Genomic DNA, 21,004 nt, shown 5'->3' with positions numbered 1-21,004 from the left:
CAGTGTCTGTAAGTCTGATATCAGTCAGTGTCTGTAAGTCTGATATCAGTCAGTTCCTTATTTAATGTTTGTAAGTCTGCTATCAGTCAGTTCCTTAGTAAATGTCTGTAAGTCTGATATCAGTCAGTTCCTTAGTCAGTGTCTGCAAGTCTGATATCAGTCAGTTCCTTAGTCAGTGTCTGCAAATCTGATATCAGCCAGTTCCTTAGTCAGTGTCTGTAAGTCTGATATCAGTCAGTTCCTCAGTCAGTGTCTGTGAGTCTGATATCAGTCAGTTCCTTAGTCGGTGTCTGCAATTCTGATATCAGCCAGTTCCTTAGTCAGTGTCTGTAAGTCTGATATCAGTCAGTTCCATAGTAAATGTATGTAAGTCTGAAATCAGTAAGTTCCTTATTTAGTGTTTGTAAGTCTGCTATCAGTCAGTTCCATTGTAAATGTATGTAAGTCTGATAGCAGTCAGTCTTATATTACGGTCTTCCAAATCTTTAAGTCAGAAACTAACCATAACGTATCAAATTAATTGTCAAATATATGTATCCTATACGAAGGTCTGTAGGAATAATATCATCCATTAAAGGAAATTGTGCAACATAAAAATAATATTGTTCATCAAGTAAACTGGTTTTCACTTCATTGTCAACAAATGTGAAGTGTAAGTCTAATCATGCAGCATCGGTAAGTGATGTGCACGACCCATTTTAGGAAAAACACTTTGTTGTGGTGATGAAAAACTGCAGCACATTATCACGTGGGTACTGCGCAATTTAAGAGATTCTAAATAAAACACTCAGATAAATGCGGGCTTGATTAGCTAAACATCTACATCGGAACGCAATGCTGCCCATTGTCTCATGAACAGTCTGATGCAAATGTCTCTGTAAACCACAGAATCATCTGAATGTTTATGTCGAACATTGAACTGAATAAGCATGGTTATAAGTCTCCTTGTGGTATGTTAGTGTAAATGGTTTCTCTAAGCGCATCTACATAATACGTTAATCATTTTATAAATACACGTTCAAATTGTGTTAACATTTGTCTGAAAGCACTGCCATCTAATGGTGTTTTAATATTTTTAACGGCTCTGCTAAGTTGACCGTAAATCGTGAAGATCGTTTAACTGAGAAGTTCGCTTTACTGTTATGCTTATTTCACAGACCCCAAGCCCTCGACGATACATACTGTGGAATAATCTTGAATGGAGAGACGTTTGTGAGCAGTGGAAACGTTTTGCGTTTAATTTACGTAAAAACATGGCTAGTGTCTTACGTCGGATTTCATGCCATCTTTATTTTCAGGCACGCAGATAATTTAAAAGCATTAATGGTGATAAAGCTTAGAAAAACTTTATCCTTACATATTTGTTTAATTAAAGTTTGAGCTCATGTATGTCATCACTAAATCATTACTTTTTTTTAACTTAACACATATAAAAGTTTGAGAACATACGTATTATCATATCATATAATATAAAGTTTACATGTATACAGATTTTGCACAAAGTTGCTCTATTTTAACCATTCTTTAAGTGTATCCAATAACTAAAGGATGCAATTCTTTACGTCTTTAGCAAAACACTTGATACTCACTGCTGATGTGGAAAATAATTAAGTGGATTTATAAGTGAGCTTGCACAAAATGTTGTAATAAGGTCGCTGCACCAGCTGGTGATTTTTTAGATTGCAAGTGTGAGCATAAAACATGTTATTGAAACAGTTGTTTGAAATGAACACATTTAAATAACTCTCTCTGTGTTAATATCCGTTGATGATAATGGATTTGAAGTTCAGTTTACAAATGTTGATGGTATTCCATTTCGTCGCATTTTTCGTCGGAACATACCATGCATCTCCTCTGGTTGTCAAGGCGGCTAAAACTGTTGCTAAGACTCGTCTTCGGAGACAAGGTAATTATATTTGTGAACCTGGTAAACATTCTACTTTTCGATACAGTCATATTTTCGACGAATCGCACGCCAGACGATATAAATTCTAGCTTATGAATACTTTTACAGCAATATAATTCTTGAAAATAACAATTTGGTAAACAAAGCGCTCACGAAATTCACTTAACTTTTTTCATTGAACATTATTGCGCCTTAATGCCTCTGTATTTTTTCTAAGTATATACGTGTCTTCTATTCAAAATTATCAATTATAATTATAATTATATGGATAAAATTGTAGTAGTTATTGTGTTCTTACTTCTGATTGGCGGATTTAGAGGGGGAAATTTCGTGCTCCACCCTCCAAAAAAAGATGTTTGTCTAAGTTCTACTTTTTCCAATCACTTGAATTCAATTTACGATTAGCTACTAGTATACACATGTATATGTAATGTGTTAATGTCACTTAATTGGTCAATTACGATAAGTACATATTTTCGTAAAACTTGCTGTAAATAATATAAAAAAATAACGATAAAATGTTTTCTTGCCTAAGATGAAAAACTGTCAACTATCATAAGTTTCTGGTGACTCACACAAATGAAGTAAACTGTATATCGTGCAGACGTACACAGTACTAAGACTTTGCTGAAAGGGTGGATGTTCAAATTAAACGTTACTTTACCTTTATTGTGCAGTTTGATGTGGGTTTTTGTAACCTTGTTTTTAGTTAAATATTATACCCCCAAAATCTTTAATACTATATCAGCACCTGCTAAATTTTTTACATGTTCGAAATAATATTTCCTTGCGTTCGCATATGCGACACATTACACATTGTTACTTTTGTATGCAAACCTTCATGGTTTAAATGCGATGGGTATGTTTTGTATTTCATTTGTATTTCATTGGTGTCTGTTTTTTAACTTATGGGTACATGTCGTTTGTTTCCATTCAGCAAGCTTCGACGTAGAGTTTCGCGCAGATAGAGGTGTTATTCAGCTCCCTACAAAAGATCTCAATGGGAAAGAACTGTACGAGTAAGTCATATAAAAACATCCTATTAATTACAAAATTTTCGGTGGATTTTGAGGAATAAAGCAAACAATTGTTATGATATTTCTATTTGACGTTCTATTCTGAATAATTTTATTTGTGTGTCTAACTTTACTTAGAGCTAATAAAGAGATCAAGTGGAAGATCAAAGTACCAGATGGGCATCACGTGGTCATAAATTCGGAATACTTCGACCTGGAAGCTAGTTCTAACTGTCAGTGAGTAATATTGATAAAACATTATAATTACAAAATTGCGGGTTGTGGTGGATTTATATACTGTACCCACTTTTTTGAAAAAAGGGCGTCTCTTGTTGCGAGTTTAACCATTAATTAAAACAAAATCTTGTGTAAACACAGGTACGAAATTCTATTGACTAGAAACTATATTATGTGTTAACTGAAAGTACTATTGTGTATTTACTGAAAATTGAATTGACTAAAATTGTTTAGAATAATGTTATGTTTTATTATGTACTTATCAATGATATTACTTGATTATACTTATCAATTCTTAGATTTGGTAAAATTGATATTTTTCAGGTATGATTATGTTCTGGTAGTGGATGGGTCCCGGAATAACACATTTTGCGACAAGGAGCACTTGGTCTACGTTTCCACGAGCAACGACCTCACTGTGACATTCGTATCTGACGACGATGTCAGCGGCAAAGGATTCAAATTCAATTTGATTACCGTTCCGAGTGAGTCAGCATAAATAAGATATATAACGTATATACCCAAACATAAATCCATGATATATTCGGAATTGTGGTTAAAAATGCTTTGACATAAGATATTACGGAATAAACGTTTTATTTTCAAACGTTTATGGTGAATATTTTGACCAAAATCAAACAATCAAAACGAACGTGGTGTTATATGCGTAGCGTACGTTGAAGCGTTATTTTCTATGCCCCACAAAGTGTGATGCGTTAAGTAATGGACCTTCCGTTCATTCATACTTTAATTTTGTCCGTCCAAACTTGTCTGGAGAGTCACATTATCATATACCTGGAAATTTTAAAACAGATTTTAAAACACATATTTTTGAACAGATTGTCTCAAATGGTTTTCTAACCACTGCTCTTACAAGACAGCAAACATTCATAAAAGTAGCCATGTAGGAGTTCCTCGCAAACAATTTTAACTTGTATTATTAAATATATCATACCATCACTTGATACACGATTGTGTTTGATGATAGATTCACCAGAAGGGAAATGCAACAGCACGATTCTGGCAATTCAGGGTCAAGACGGCGACATATGGAATTATGATAATCCGGGGAACTGCTTTTATTCTTTGGAGGTAAATAACTCGGTTACCAAATAGAAGAACTTATATACCTTTTTTGGTTTAATAATGTATAATGTAACTACTCTTATTATTATGCATAACTGTTAAATGTATATAGCTACTTTTATAACTATGCATTACTTTTGTTTACTTACGTAACTACGTAACTTCTCGTGTTTACTATTCGTTCAATGACTTTCTCTTCAGGCGCCCGAAGGTTTAACGGTTCAAATTAAATTGAAGTTCATTTATTTTGGGTCAACATCAAATGATGAAAAACGTATTGTAATTCGGGACGGTGTAAGCACACGTAAGCTGTATAGTTCATTTAATTACATGTTTAACAGAAACAAATATTTAGTTAATAGCGTGTTTAATTGTTTCATATGTGTTGTAATGTTTCCAATATTTGTCTGTTCTTCTGCACCCTTACTTACCGTTTATAGTGAGCTTTGTATATAACCTTTATAGTGCCTGTTAATCAACCTTATCTTTTATAAAATGCCGTAACGCACAGATGGCGAGCATCTTTGGAAGATCTCCAGTGGGAAGCCATTACTGAAAGAGTCAGTATGTGCTAAGCACCTCTTTATTGAGTACCATAACCAGGGGAGCACCAAGGCTACCCGTTTCTATTTTACATATTCCGTCGTAACCTGCACGACAGAACCGGGGATATATTCTCCTCCACCACCATTCGTCGAAGGAGATAACGGTATGTGTTTGACCTTGTGTATGAAACAAACGGTATTTTTTCTTAAAGCATTAAGTATTAGCATATTATATTTACTGGAGAACATGTAGAAGTACCATAGCTCTGTAGAACATTTTGAAAGTAGCAAGTGTCCATTTTAAGATTAATGCTATGCATGAACAGCCTTCAGGCAATGTACTTACATTACATGGGTATCCATGATTATCCATAGTTTAAACCAACTTCAATCTGTTGCAACAATCTTAAGAAATAAAACAGAAACACACTTGACTTAAAAAATATCTTCTCTCTTTTAAGAACTCGCTTAATTGCAGTGGCACAGCACTTGTTTGTGTTGGTCATATAAACACATAAAAGGGAGTGCGGGACAAATTGAGTCATAACAGAGCTAGGAAATGCGATAATTAATGAATCAGAATGTTTGAAAATGAAAATATTTGACAATAGTAATGGCAATTATAAAAATATTATATGATTAGATTTAATATTGCATGTTCGACGGATGACCCTGATTATTTTATTTTAATTTTGTCTGGAGCATATCTCATAAAAGATTCGAGGTATCGTCTGAAAATAAGGTCGATATACAGATTTCAATTCCGGCTTTAATAGTGAAACAGAGCCAATTATTGCTTCCATATTTGTCCAGAAGGTAATTATATACCTTATTTATTTCTGGGAATATTTTGAAAACTTCGTGGAGATAGATCTGAATGAGGTTGCAGTGCTCAAGAACTATAAGTCTTGCTTTCAGTATTTTAAAATTAGTCCTTTTTAATTTTTAACAGATTAATATTCCCTTGACATATCTTGAAAAAAGAAGTTTCAACTTGAAACGTCATTTATAGGAAGCTTTCGCGGAAGAGAAGTGCATACATAGCTATTGCTTCCCTCTTTTCACAATGATTGCCAGTTGTGTAATGTTTATGTGTAACATTTGTTCGGGTCATATCCTTAACACAATAATACGTAATGTAATGTACCTCTCTTTCAGTAACGGTAGACCGTGTATTTATGCATCGTCATTTGTGCCCGTGTAAGGATAGCACTTCCAATAATTTCAAAAACACAGCTGCGATATTTAGTCATTTCACATATGTTAGTTATTAAACAAACACACAAAACATAATTCAACAGTTTAATACTTGAAATAATGCCAATAAAGCTCTCAGAATTTCTTGATGAAACTCTTAATTTTTGGCAAGCAAAATAACAACAAGTACGATCTTGTGCGTTGATGTACACTAAAACTTATTGCAAGATTTCCATATAAGGAATAGTGAATTAAGCCATATGGGTTGACGTCAACCAATACTTAATGAATCAAACTACATGTTGAGATAAAGCGATCGTACAAGCAATGTCAATTGTAATCACTTCAGACCAAAACAGATCATCACAGATATATAAAGGTTTTTTTATCAGTTGCTTATAGCTTAGGAACAAGACTTTAGAATTTGGCAATCCAATAATAACAAACGTAGGATAACAACAACCATTCACATGCATTTAGGAGTCCCAAATCCTAAAGATAGTTCTGTAGCGGGAAATATTCCATGATAATACATATTGACTAACAATAACATAAAAAGAGCATATATAGAAACACAAAAGAATCTGCATTTATAAATTACAAATATACTTCACTCTTACATTTCTCTGATAAATTTGCATTTATGACAGCGACGAAATATTTCGGGGAAAAATATCCGAAAATGATGCCACATATAAATTTGTTCTTTTAGGAATGGCGAGCTATACGCAAATAACAACGCATATGTACATTTTACGACCACGAATAGTGTTTTAAAGTAACTTATAGTCGTATTATTATAAATAAGTAATGTTAAATCACTTAAATTTTAATATGAGCGATCGTCCGTTTCCAATGGTGGGATGGAAAAACATGGACATAATAATGGCTAACCATTCATTTATAAATCAATCAAAATCCTTTTGCTTATTGTGTTTATTATGATGTGCATTGGTCGCAGTGATTAATTAAGTGTTCACTACATTTGGCTTGGATTGTTTTGAATAAATTCAAGATGATGTTGATTGTGAACAACAAAATTGTGCAAAGTGCGAGGTTTAAATGAATATTTTAAAGGGTGATTCAAATGTAAAAAACAATCATTTAACTGTGGCGCGTGCGTAGGAGTTTTGCCTAAATTAGCAGAACTTTATAAGTATTTTAACTTGCAACAACAAAGAGTCCAGACATGTGAGGAATCGGTTGTGGATCGTAATAAATCGCTTCAAGGAGTTTTTGAAAAGCATGCAGAAAAGGCTATTTTGGATTATAGAAGAGCGAAGAGCGTAAATGCAATGTGATTGGATCAAATTTTTCAGGTCTAAAATAGGAGAGGAGAGGATTATGACCATGAATGGAGCAGGATTTTTATAACACCGAACCTAACTCAAGAGGAAAGGATGAAGAATATGAAGCCCTAGAATCAAAACTATAGAGGCGCCAATAGAGGAAAAACTAAAGACTTACACTTTGTATAGTAGGAGAGTAGGAAATCATCGAGAGAATGTATAGTAGGAAATCATTGAGAGAAAGTCATGTGCCAGTGTAGAAGGAGGCGAAATGAGCACGTCTGAGCCTGGTAGTCAATGTTATCTAAATTACTAACATTTAAACATTGTAAATAGCGTTAATGTTCCAGTTTAAAGTTTTAACCATGTTCTTTCTTAAATTGTTTATTAAAAACGGGTTATCAAAGTCTAGCCAAGACATAGAAGATGTTTAGTCAGTGTGGTGTGTTACAATTCTGAATTAAGCAGAACCACGAACTGTTATAGTCAGAGGACCAGTGAGATAACTGAACATCCATCGATCGACCAAGAACAAACTTTAAATGGAAATACAGAAAATGATTATTAAATAAATAAATGTATAAACAATGTGTAAGTGTATTCGTACAAATGCTTATCAACTTCAAAACTGAATTGATGAGCTACTTAACCAAGCTTTGAGGTGGTAATGAAAGACATTTGTACACGAAGTAGGACTTAATGAGATTTACTTCGGAGTGGAAGGCATCGCCTGGACTTGTGTGAATTTTAGGGATTTAGTGCAGAAGAATTGTGGGCTGTTAATGATTAGGATTGTGTCCCTAAACACGTCCCTTAAAGCTAACTTAAAAGGGCTGCAAGCCAAAACCCGTGTGAATGACTGATGAAACATTATTACATAATAAAAGAAAACGGCATGCTTGGAATAAATACCTAGCCGCAAAGAGAATGGGCGATTTCGAAAAGTATTAACAGGCCAGAAGCAGAACAAATGAATGGGTCAAGAATAAAAAGAAAGACTATTAAAGAAGCGAAACATATCACAGAAAATTAAAAATGAACCTAAACAGTTTTGGAGATATGTTAAGAGTAAACCAAAATTTGTAGATGGATTCTTAACCTAAAAGCAGAAATAGTTAATTTATCAAATCAAATATTGAGGAAGCGGGAATGTTTTATAATTGTTTTGAACTGTGTTTGTAACTAAGAACCAAGAAACAGTACCTGATGCTACTGACAATGAAGTATTAAATTACCTTACAGATGTACTTATATCTGAAGAAAAAAGATTGCTGTATGAACTTGATGAAAACAAATATATGGTGCCGGAAATATGAAACAAGTTTTGCTCAAGGGAATTGCTGATGTGTTTGTCAAACCATTTATATAAATGTTTACCAAATCTGTATCGTCTGGTATAGTTCCGACTACATGGAAAGAGGCTTGAATCACCCCTTTATTTAAAAAAAGAAACTCTTTCTCAAGTAAGCAATTATAATCGAGTAAGCCTTAAATCCATTGTGTGCAAAACGCTCGAGAAGCTTGTTTGTAAATCAATTATACTTCATTAAAATCAAAATGACTTGTTGTTTGATAAACAAACTAAGCAACTAAATGTTAGGGAAAAATGGACGGACTATGTTAAACAGCACCACAGTTTGAATAAAATATATATTCAAATATATATATATATATATACTCACTGACTCACTGACTCACTGACTCACTCTCTCACTCTCTCACTATCTCTCTCAATTGTCATGTTCTCTTGTTTAAATATTGATTTTTTAACTCCCTCACTCTGGTTCGATCACTCATTATATACACATTCACCAACTGAGATGAGTGTAGTTCATTACATTAACGGAAAACAACAGTAACCATTGCAAGACCCTCTACATGTTAAATACGTGGAAATAAGACAATACAATAGACGAAAGCAGTTTAAGTCTAAATAGATTGGCACACTTTTGTTAAAGTGTGTATAATATAAAATATAATAAGATTCTCTTATAGTTTTTCTTAAATATTTTTTTCATAAACTGCTTATATAGTTCAAATGAAAGCTATGTGGATGATAACTGCAGCTAAGGATGTTATACAGATATGTATTTTCAATAATACAAGTTCATGTTTTGACATTTAAGATTGCGGATGCAACAAGCAAGAAGTCTGTGTTCTACAGGGCTTTGAAAAGATGTAAGTAAATTATGAAATTTAATAAATGGGATCAACTATTTTTCTCATATGTATATGATATTTAAAGAATGGGACGTATGTTATTGGAACCTCTTTTATAATGGGGGTATGGGCGGATGGGTGGACGGCCTCCACTTTTTGAGTCTGCCAATTTTCATCGAATCTTCACCAAACTTTCTGCAAATGTGTGTTGACACAAACTGGATGTAAATTTCGATAACCATCAAAATCGAACTCGGCAGTTTAGATGTATTGCCATGTGTTTATAATATATATATATAGATTCGAAATTCGCCGTTTCAGTTATCTTTACTCATTCACCAAATCTTCACGAAACTTTCCAGATATGATGTCCATTTTTTAAACCCCAGTGTTTATTTCTGTGCATGACCTTATTTAAGTTCGGGGTTGTTGGTATCTTTTAAATCGCCATATAGAATAAATTCACATACTTGGAATACAGTTCCAATGTGTGGTGAGTATACAATAATAAAAGGGAATGTATGCTCGATCAATGTTTTTTAATCTGTTTTTCTCACTTATCTGGAAAAAAAAACATTATCAATAAAATCCATTTTTTACAATAAAGCATAAACCATATAGTTTGTGGAAAACATGACGCGCAGATAATTTCGTTACGAACATACCTACATTCCAATCCCTGAATGTCGCTATTAAAATTGCTTTGACAGTGTCGTTTCTAAAGGCTTAATAAAATAGTTATTTATTTCTTATGTTATCATACACAACCATTAAACATGCTATAAATATGTTCCGTTCTAGAAAATAAGTTAGGTTAACATGTCTTTAACTTGTTTAGACTTCTCATTGATGTTTGTACATTTAAATCTCAAACATATTTCTTTTATATATTAAACAGTTGTTGTTAGTTTGCATTACCTAAAGAATCTACATTTGCTTTATTCTATTGGCAGTCAATGTCCCATCTGCCTTAAATGTAAAAAATAAATGTTGTTAGTGTATATCATAGTGAGTTATTTTACAAAGTGACTTATTTAACACACAGGTGCATTTATGGGTCTCAGTGTGGTGTTGATCTCTGTGAGAATGGAGCCACGTGTGTGGACACCAAAAGAGGTGATCAGTGTTTCTGTTTCGGTGGGTTCACTGGGAAATTCTGCAATGAAACGGCGGTAAGTATGTGTTCACATACGCTTGCATGTTTTTTGCTTTTCCTATTTTTTGTAGACACACCCGATCATTAGGTACAGACATCTTTTTACTTATCATAGTTAATACCTGGGCCCTACTCATCAAAGGTATTTTCTGTATCATAACTATTAAAGTTAATATTTGTATAAAACTGGGAAATATATTATTAAATTTTGCCTGAAAGGTCTGTTCCAAGATGGACCAATTTCATTTAATAGATCAGCTGAACCCAAAATTGTGAGCTTATGTCATCGCAAGTGGGTCAATGTATGTTAGTGTGTGCATTGGTGCGGTGTTACATTAACAACCGTTCGGCATTAACGATAATATTTGCAGCACAGATCTCTTTCAAATATATTCTTATACTAACGATTTGCTGCACGTGAATGTCGTCGAAACTGAGAAGTTTGATTAAGCATCATTTTTGAAACCGCAGGGCCTAAAGTATTTCCATGAAATGGGCCATCCAACAGATTTTTGCATGTATTGAAGCTTGTCATTAAATGATTTAAAAGCTTTATATTGATATATTTGAACTTTTGAACTAAAACTCTCCAGTAAAAAACAAGAATACAATTTAAAAAAAGGGAAAAAAGTAACCCTCAACAGGGCTCGAACCACTGACCCCTGGATTCCTGGAGTAAAAAGCCTCCCGCTTAAACCACTCGACCATCCACGCTCACATTCAAAGCGGATGTATTGATTAGCTATATAAGCAATCCTCGTAGTGTCCCAAAATATCGAATCGCGTCGATACGACGCTTTATCTGTTGGACGGCCCCTTTAAAATTCGATAGTGTTGTCCTTAAAAATATCAATTATGCCTCAGAGGTATAATTTACCAACCCTATGTGGACTTCATTGTGTTTATATTCTTATGTAATTTGGCGACTATCACAATCTTCTTCACTTTACCTTTCCTATTTGGTATTTAACTGCATATTGTCGTCCTATGGAATTGTTGTTAACATAATTATAATTAGGTAAACTCTTACCACGTTCCGGAGGTCACAGTTTACAAAACTAAAAAATTAAGATGCAAGATAAAAGATCATTTCGTTTTTGTCAAATTTTTAAATAACATAACAAATTTATTGCGATGTACCTTTACATCAATTATCTTAATCAGCTTTGGTTCTTGAAAATCAAGACAGGTGCAAACACATTTTGCATACAGTTTGTCAACATAACCAGTTATCAATATATAATAGGGCCCCACTGTGGGTCACCTGAAATTCATAGAAGTGCCACAAAGCAGAATTGTCAAAACAGGCGGACAGTCGGTGAGCTTGTGTAGAGTGGAGAACCCGGCTTCAAGAGAACAAGTTGTCTACTCTTGGTGAGTCAAATGATTCTTGATTGTATTCAATCGTCACGCAGATTTGTCGTTCCATGCTCTCACATACAATCTCTGCCATCACAAGAAAATCGTACCAGATTTGGTAGGATTCTTTTAGTATTATATTATGAAAAGTAGTATCATTTTCTTTTATATTTTGAAAATAGTGTATAATTTGAGGTTTATAATAAAAAATAAATTACATAAATTATAAAAAAGTAAAAACAACAACAGGAAAATTATTTACCACGTGGCTCGGCTACCATCGCTAGGTTGGTTATAAAGGCAGGGATTTGATCCAGCTATGCTGGTTCAAGTCAAATCTCTGCGCGGAGGTTGGATTTTATTAAGGTTGTGTACCGTTATAAATTTCCGCATTAATTTCGGATTTCGGCTGATTGCGATATTCTTTTAAAGTATATTCGGGCATTATTACGACAATCTGAATAGACCGATTCAAAATCGTTTACTATGATTTTTCGTTTTGACCGTTTGTCATTACTAATAACGATTCAATTCAAGATTATATGTATACTGTGGGTTATATATCGTTTTGGCAAAGGTGTATTTTTTTCGAATGACTGACGTGTATTGATTTTCAGGTCAACACGTCAAAGTTTATGTCAAATGGGTTGTGTATTAAAATTAGTTTCTACACAATATTAATAGAACGCTTTGACAAACATTTTATTTGCAATGCTGGTTACCTGCAATGCTGGTTACTTGGAGGAAAGAAAAACTCCTAATGATTTTGAGGACAGGAAGCTAAATAAGAGCGTGTAATATAAATTTAGTGTCTGCATTATACATAGAAAAGTTTTCACTTACGATCATGTGTGTAACTGAAGAGGAACGGAAGACGACTTTTAACTTGGATTTAAACAGGTCGAAGGTCAATTTGAAAGGGGCTCGTATGCATTATCTTGAAAACATGTAGGATCGTTTAAACTAAAATGTTGGTTTGTTTTGAGGGACAAATTACCCGCAATCGATTTTAAAGTCATACGTAAATTTTACAGGGCATACAAAATTACCAATTGCAATATTTGCAAGTTGTGTATTGGGGGCATACATGTTTCACAAACATCTTTTGTTGGCACAATGGCTTCATTTTGTTTGCCCCCTCCCCCAAAAACAAAGGGAGGCATTAAGAATTTCATAAGAAGTAAGTCTATTTACTCAACTCCTCTTGTCATTTTTCGTCGAGTCCAATTGCGAAACGTTTAGGTCACAACGATCGATTGTGTATGATTCATATGAGCTGTAACTGCGTCATTCGTCATTCAATTTTAAATAACTAATTACAAAAGTTGACAGGGAGGAGACGGGGTGTCGCATTTAAAACCCGTTTCCTTCCTGAAGGTCAATGCCAAATAGATGTGAAAGGTCATACTAGACCAAAATACCAACGGTGCCTTCATTCTTCACCATGTTACTTTTGAATTATATTCGTCACGTGGAGACGTGTGTAGTTTTAGGTAAATATTTCTATAGCTCAAAGATCAAGTATCAAGTTCAACTGATTGTCTAGCCTACAATAGTTTTAAAACTGATTTGTTCATCGTGTAGCTTTAGGTTAAGGTCACATATAGGGTTTAGACTGCTAATTCATCATCGCTCATGCATATTACAAATTCCTTACTACACATGTTCACCATATACAAATGCGGTTTTGCCTATTTGACATGTCATTTTAGCTCTCAGATGTCCCATGTTGCCATTATATAGCTTGTCTGAACTGTAACGTTGCATTCAAAACTGTTCACTATGAAGATAAAGCGTGTCGCGCCAATTTATAATTGTACCCTACCCAATATTATTACAAAATGTAAATGTCGCATTGAAAGGCCAATCTCAAACAAGCAAATTGTACTGCATTTATGAGCATTCTTGATAATGAACTCGAAATGTTGCTAACAGGCATCTGGCTATAAGCTGAACTTAACGAATACAGAGTAAGCAATTCTTATCTCCCCGGCGTGGGCGTCGGCTCCCGATGTAGGTTAAAGTTTTGTCGGTGAGATAATGTCTCGGCAATTGCTTGAGGAATTTAATTCAAACTGAAAGCATGTATAGCAAATATAAGAATAACAACATATACCGGGTCTGGTAAATTTAGCTTTCTGTAAAGTAGCGACCACTTATAACGAAACTTCATGATACCTTTTCGAGAACCTTAGAGAGTTTATTTTGGGAAGCTAGTTGTTAAAAAAATGGCTTGAGGGATTTCAGTCAAACGTTTTTAAGTTATTTCTCATATTGAAATGCTCATAGGCCAAGTTTGGTAACTTTGATGGTTGGAAATTTGATTTTTTGCTTGCATTTAGAAAAAAAGTTTGCATGCCAGTTATATAGATGTAAAATCTGTTCGAACATGGACATTTTAATGAAGCTTTATATGCTATCAAAATAAAGAAGTGAAACTCCAGCTGCTGGAGCAGTATTGAAATCTTATTACAAACAATTAGTTGGTCCTTTATTTATGGCAAGTGACCGATTGCCGAAACAGTACAAAACAGCACAATACAAAACAACATAAACGCAAATAAGAATAAAGCTGGGGTCACCGCCTTGGAACGGTCAATGCAACGCATTGGGGGTTTAAACCTGGTTATAGAGCGCTCAACCTCACACTTGGCCCAGCAATATTCATAATACATTTAAGTGTAAATAAAATTTAACGTCATAGCATTGTAACTCAAATTAAACAATAATAAAAGGGAATTAAAACGCATTCAATTTAATTACTATTTAATTACTCAATTGCATTGAAGATACAAGAGTAACAGAGTTACAACTTTTTGACGAACGATCAAATAAAACTATTAACAATTGTCAACTACATTCCTTCTTTATAGAAAAGATTTGAGAATATAGCGTCATGGAGTTAATATCTCAGATAATCATCGCGCAAATACAGGAAGAAGCAGCAATAATGGGTGTAAAAATTCCATATTACATTGCTTGATTGTTTATGTGACTGCTAAAAAAAATAATAATAATTAAATCAAACAAGAAACGCCTATCAGAGAGAAAATATAAATAAAATGGAACGTTATAAACCCAATGACCTATGCATGTAGATTACAACTGGGAAAGTCGGTCGTATGACGTCACAAAAATCCATAATGACATAATGACGTGAACAAAATCCAGGGGCAGTACTGTAAATAAAAATATTAATGGGGCTGTGCTACTAATAAAACAAGTTTAGGTGATTTAATATTAAGAATCAAATGAAGAAAAATGGTAATTCCATTAAAGCGACATTATTGGAATCAAACAGTATATAGGTGTTATGACATTTGACGACAGAAATGATTTGATGTACGATGTGAATCTAAATATAGTTTTCATGCAGATTTGTGCATACGACACAAAGACACAATTTAATTCAACAGTGAAAAATGCCCATTATATCACTAATGATTCCAAATTTTAAGAGACGAAAGATAAAGTGCATACGACACAAAGACACAATTTAATTAAACAGTGAAAAATACCCATTATATCACTAATGATTCCAAATTTTAAGAGACAAAAGATAAAGTAAATCGAAAACCATCACGCACGTGTTTTTAAGTACATAAGCATCATATCCTTTTGTTAAAAACGAGTTAATTAAATGGAAAATTTTAATATAAACATTTTCTTTAACATATTTTAACTTGCGGACACGCTTCAAAACATTCACTCCTATTCCCTCTTGACATTGCGTAAGTCATTGCTAGGGTCAATTATAAGTGACAAACTGAGATCAGCTTTATTTTTTATAACAAATTGAGCTACTTTAATGGTACCATAAATTTCACCGTAACTAAATATAAATAACTTGTGTTCGCCCTCTCAATAACGAGAGATTTGTTAAAACTGTACGTAAACGCCTGTGGCCTAGATTGGGATTGAACAGGACATGGATTGGGCCATTTTCACGGTCATTATTAGTAAACATTAAAAAATTAAAGCGTTTGATTGTAGATTATACACGGGTTGGCTTAAAAACTAGACAACGCGCTGATCTACGGGCCGGATTTGGTCAACATCAAACGCAAAGTTTACTATATAGAGAAGACATGGTTGGTGCCGAGATGGGGAAATTTTATCCGGTGAGGCTTAGAAAAAGGAAATAGGGTGAGCTTTAGCGAGCCCTTTTTTTCCTTTTCGGGCCGAACCGGATAAACTTTCTCCATCTCGGCACCAACCATGTATTTTATTTATCCTGCTTCATGTCGTTGACACATTTTATCAAAGACAAATGATAAATTGACATAACAATATAATTATTCTTGTCCAGCCTCCAAGGCCTACATGTACACAACATTCCAGACGACCGAATGACTACCGATTGTGTCACGTAAATAGTAGTTCCACTTTAAACTGCTCCTTTTAATACTTTCCTACTGAAAATATGAGAAGAAATAACAAACGAATCGAGAATGTGTTATTTTTCTTGGTAGAAAATGAAAAAAATGCAGCAGCAAAACAAAAACTAAATTTTATTTACCTTAATGACAACTTTGATTCATTGATTATAACTATAAATTTACCACGATATACACATCCATTTTCTGTTCTTCCATCCCTTTATCGAAATCCATTTTCTGTTATTCCATCTCTATTATCGAAATGTGTTTTAAAACACACTATTTTTTATAGCGTTTGTATCGAATGCTAACCACTCTGACCCAAAACCCGATTTACGAAATCGTAATCCTGCCGTAGCGAATTATTTTATTCCTATCGAAGTTAACCATTATGAATGACAAACACACAATCCGAAATACGTTTATGATTCGTTCGATGCTTTAAAAATATTTAAAAAATACTGTTAAAACCACCATGTCAAAATTGTTGTCCCTAAAATCCTGAGAGAAACTAGATAGTATTTTTCGTCTTAGAAATGACGTCACACTAGATACGTCATAAATTGCGTAATCAAGTAAATGAAAATGATAAATACGGAAAGCTGGTTCGGTAATATATTTTAAAGAAGAAAAAAAGTATGATATATAATATAACGATAACATTCATGAGTCCCAATAAATTTCAAAGGTCAAATATTAGAACATGTTAATCGTCACAACGTGCGTAGGAATACACTTCCTGTTGACCGGAGATAGGACAATTTATTCGACCCTGCTTTATTTGGTCAATATTTGCGACAGAGGCAGTATAAAACTTAATATAAAATAATGGTTTTCACTCAAAATCAGGGATACATGTCTTGAGGAATATATTGCAAAAAAGAAAAAATCCGGATTACTTAAAAATAACAACAACTTGCATAATTAGGCATATACTATGCATTACTTTTGCTTTAGAAAAAAAGAAACTCTGAGAGATCAAAAAGAGCGGCTGTTGTAAACTTCAATAAATGTTATTCCATAATATTAAAAATACCCCTATACAAAAATTCGACAGTGCCTTTTAATAAACGTTTAATTTCATCATTACAATGCATGTATAATTGAATCTGTGACGTAATCGAAAATTAAACCACACATGCACAGGAACACACGTGAATATATGCAGAAAGTACAACGTCAAATAATTTCTGCGGACCGCATGGAAAGCTAGGGTGCTAATTTTCAGACGAAGATTGTGTAGCACCAACATCTTTATGCTTGTAAAAGTAGTAATACTGAAAGTTAGTAATGCAAACCGATAAAAAGGTATTTTTATAGCAAAGAATAATCAACTAAAACTTACAAAATTGTTCAAATCAATATGTTGAAATAAACAGTTCCTCTTTAACAAAGCACAAAATACACATACATAATAACTTAATTGTTTGTAGAGGTCGGTATTGATTCGTGGCATACATATTATACAGTTAATGAATAGACGAATTGGTGTCTGTTTATTTAAGTGAGTGATAGAAGTAAATGGAAAATGCCATGATGCCAATGCTGAGATATCGATGCAAAGACATTCGATCGATACACTGTTATGCCATGTTTTTTCCTTTCCATTTTCATTTAGATTTAAAGTAATAACAGAGCATAGGAGCGTCATATTATCAAACATGCAATTGAAAGTTGTAAAGTTTCACCGGCGTTGTATGACACAACATTGTAAGCTTACATACCTGTTTTAAATGAACAAAAGTTTACGCCCCCATCGTTAACAAATAATGATTCCGTTTCTTGTACTTGTCCATTACCCATTTTGTAAATTTAAGATGAAAATTTTCCTTGTCATTTGTGATCTGCTGTTATATTCCTAAAAATCATATTTGTTTGTCAAAACACATGGTAGATCTTGGTAAAATTTGAAAAAGTATCTCCGTTTTTAAATAATGTATAACACTATATATTTTCAGGTATTTTAAAAACGAGGCTATTGGGAATTACCGAGACCGTACTAAATTGAGAGATGATGAGGGATTGCTACTGGTACATGATTTTTTTCTTTATGCAATCATAATTTTGGGAAAATGTAAGTGTAACGAAGGGAAGAAAGCAGGAGTAATTGCTTTTCGTTGCTTTCATAAACCAGTATTCAATACTTGAATTTGTTAAACATTTGTTGAATTGTAAAGTCTTGTTAACAAAGAAAAAGTGAGCTTGTGTCTCAAAAGCAAGAGGCATCCTAGGGAGCCTTAAGCTTCAGACATGAATTGGGTCATAAAAGGTTAATCAATAAAATGTGTTGAAATAGCATGGCATTCAGCCTTAGAAATATTATTTATCATAATTGTTAGCATAATTCGCTTTTCTAAGGTTTCATAAGGCTCTATTGAATTGTGAGGCCGTGCTCAAAGCACTAAGTGTCGCGGCCTCATTAAATTCTATCACGCTGCATATTATCAAAACTCAATTAATAACAAATGTCATCATTGCTAAGGTGGTATGATAATATAATCATTTCCACAATAGCAAAATCCTAGAAGTATTTAACATTTTATTTTAAGGACATTTTAAAATAAATAGCATTTCTTTTGTCATGTTTTTGTGAAATGACAACTAAAATATACTATAACTAGACTAGAAGTTAAACATGTGTTTGTTAGAATTTTAAATTACTGAAATTCATCACAATATTAATTGATTAAATTGGATTTTATGTACTGAATGGACAGGAAGTTTTCACGGTAAGCTATTTTGATCAGTCTTTGATTTTGTCCGGTGTCCGTAGCAGTGCGTCCTTTGTTGTCTGCCGTAGAGTGCGCGTCGTCAATTTTACTCTCGTTACCTATCTGGACAACACTTGGTCACACTGTTCCTAATTTTCTCGATCGTCGACAAAATTTTGAGTCTGCAAGCAAGAATACAACGGTGGCAATCTGTGGAGACACCACGTCACGCTGTTTATCTTGACATTATCTAGGATGTAATTGATTATGATTTAAGTTGGTGCAACTACTAGGACATAAGGCAAATGTAAGAACAATATTTTTAACACTCAAGAAGCCACCTTTATTACTCAATCTTGACTAAACATGATCAGAATGTTTATTTATTTGGCGAAGTTCGATTTTGGGTCAAGTTGGATAAAAACTAATGCAGCATGTAAAAAAACAGATAGTATTGCCACTCTAAATTCCACATGTATGATTAAATCATCATCTCAAACATGCTTTTAATATTAGCCATGTTAAGGCAAAATTCGATTACATGTCAATAGGGGTCAACAACAAGGTCTCAGAAAAACGTTGTTTTCAAATAATTATCCTCATATATTCAGACCAAATTTGAATCATAAATGAAGTTAATAATTCGAAAACATATAGGCTTAGTTAAAACTTGGGTCAAGTGTAGATAAAAAAGCTCAGGTTACATCTTTGGAAAATCTTATAGACACACAAACATATGCCTCAATTCTCGCTTTATTGCGATTACACTTAGTCTGAATGTTTATTATGTATGGGCCACGTTAATTATTAAATATTAAAACTAGGTCACCAGTTCAACAAATAAATGAAAAGTGTTGCATATTAAACTCAGTTAAGCGCTTTATTGCAACCATTTGTCTCTTGTAATAAATGCATTGATGCTTGTTTTGTAGATTACTGACTTTAATGCAAACTTTGAAGGAAGATACACGTGTGTGGCAAGAGCGGGTAATTTGACTACGAAACATACCATAACACTTTCAATGGTCGAATGCTTTCAAGGCAAGTTATCTTTTAGTCACAATTAATAAATGGATTCATGCATGCAGAAAGATACTTAGACCTTTTCGTTTGATTTTTACTTAAATCGACAATATGTCTGTGGTTTCACACCATACCATGTACGTGTGCATCTCATGTGTGCATTTATTCAAACAAAACTATGTTTGAAGCTCACAAAGCAAAGATATGTACGTTGGCTGCATTGATTCTGAAACAAATTTGATGTTATTTTCCTTTAATAGCCGTTTACGAAAGCTGCTAATATGGTGCAGCTGCATCGCCAGTGACGGGAGTGGCTATTCTTTATTTGAATTTATTTAAATATTTCAATATCTCCTAGTCAGTTACCAGTTTTCAACAACAGCTACATTAGAATTATTAGTAGAAGTTGATCAACTTCTCCTACTCTCTTTAACGACAAGGCCTATTGTGGCGGACATTTTTTCTAATTTAAATATACCGTTTTTGAACTTTTTGAAATCTTCATAACAGAAACCATTTCTTGGATTAAACAATATTTGTACACACATGTACGTTGTATTAACCTCTAGCGAAGGTTATAAACAAAGATCCGCTTCGTTCAGAACATTACCGCCAGTGGCATTGTTCTTTAAACTTTGAAAAACATTATTTTGGATATAGCTGTTCGAATTTCCAAAAACCTATCTCACATCAATTAATCCAATTGCTTCTAAGAGGTGTAATCTTGATATTGTTTTGAGGCCATATTTTAACCATTGAAACTTGTATTGTCTAAAACCATTACTTGGATTTTTACCCACTTTCAAAGGGCCATAAATGGTTTAACTACGTAGACAAACAGGAGCGAAGGTGGTGTTGATATGATTGCATTTCGGACATCTTTTCCACCATTGCAAATAGTGTTATTGCTGGGCCAAGTGTGAGGTTGAGCGCTCTATAA

At 33.6% G+C, this 21,004-nt stretch overlaps 1 protein-coding gene across 1 annotated transcript; it reads left to right on the top strand.

Moving 5' to 3' along the window:
• Window positions 1-1,699: 1,699 nt before the first annotated feature.
• On the top strand, window positions 1,700-20,108 carry LOC127831171 (dorsal-ventral patterning tolloid-like protein 1). The gene is made up of 12 exons (XM_052356165.1): window positions 1,700-1,906; window positions 2,844-2,925; window positions 3,061-3,159; window positions 3,484-3,644; window positions 4,148-4,251; window positions 4,447-4,549; window positions 4,757-4,954; window positions 9,403-9,454; window positions 10,482-10,608; window positions 11,839-11,966; window positions 18,289-18,361; window positions 19,974-20,108. The coding sequence occupies exons 1-12, from the start codon at window positions 1,768-1,770 to the stop codon at window positions 20,106-20,108; spliced, it is 1,401 nt and encodes a 466-aa protein (XP_052212125.1). The 5' UTR covers window positions 1,700-1,767.
• The last annotated feature ends 896 nt before the right edge of the window (window positions 20,109-21,004 follow it).

Source organism: Dreissena polymorpha, chromosome 5 (assembly GCF_020536995.1).
Source record: "Dreissena polymorpha isolate Duluth1 chromosome 5, UMN_Dpol_1.0, whole genome shotgun sequence".
NCBI lineage: Eukaryota > Metazoa > Mollusca > Bivalvia > Myida > Dreissenidae > Dreissena > Dreissena polymorpha.
This window is presented reverse-complemented; position numbering and strand designations above follow the sequence as displayed.

What these genes read in the sequence shown, in the direction of transcription:
- LOC127831171 (XM_052356165.1), top strand. Translation starts at nt 1,768, where the DNA reads ATGATAATGGATTTGAAGTTCAGTTTACAAATGTTGATGGTATTCCAT. An exon ending in ATTCGTCGAAGGAGATAACG is followed by an intron (nt 4,955 to 9,402) that starts GTATGTGTTTGA and finishes TTGACATTTAAG; the next exon opens with ATTGCGGATGCAACAAGCAA. An exon ending in CTACAGGGCTTTGAAAAGAT is followed by an intron (nt 9,455 to 10,481) that starts GTAAGTAAATTA and finishes TTTAACACACAG; the next exon opens with GTGCATTTATGGGTCTCAGT.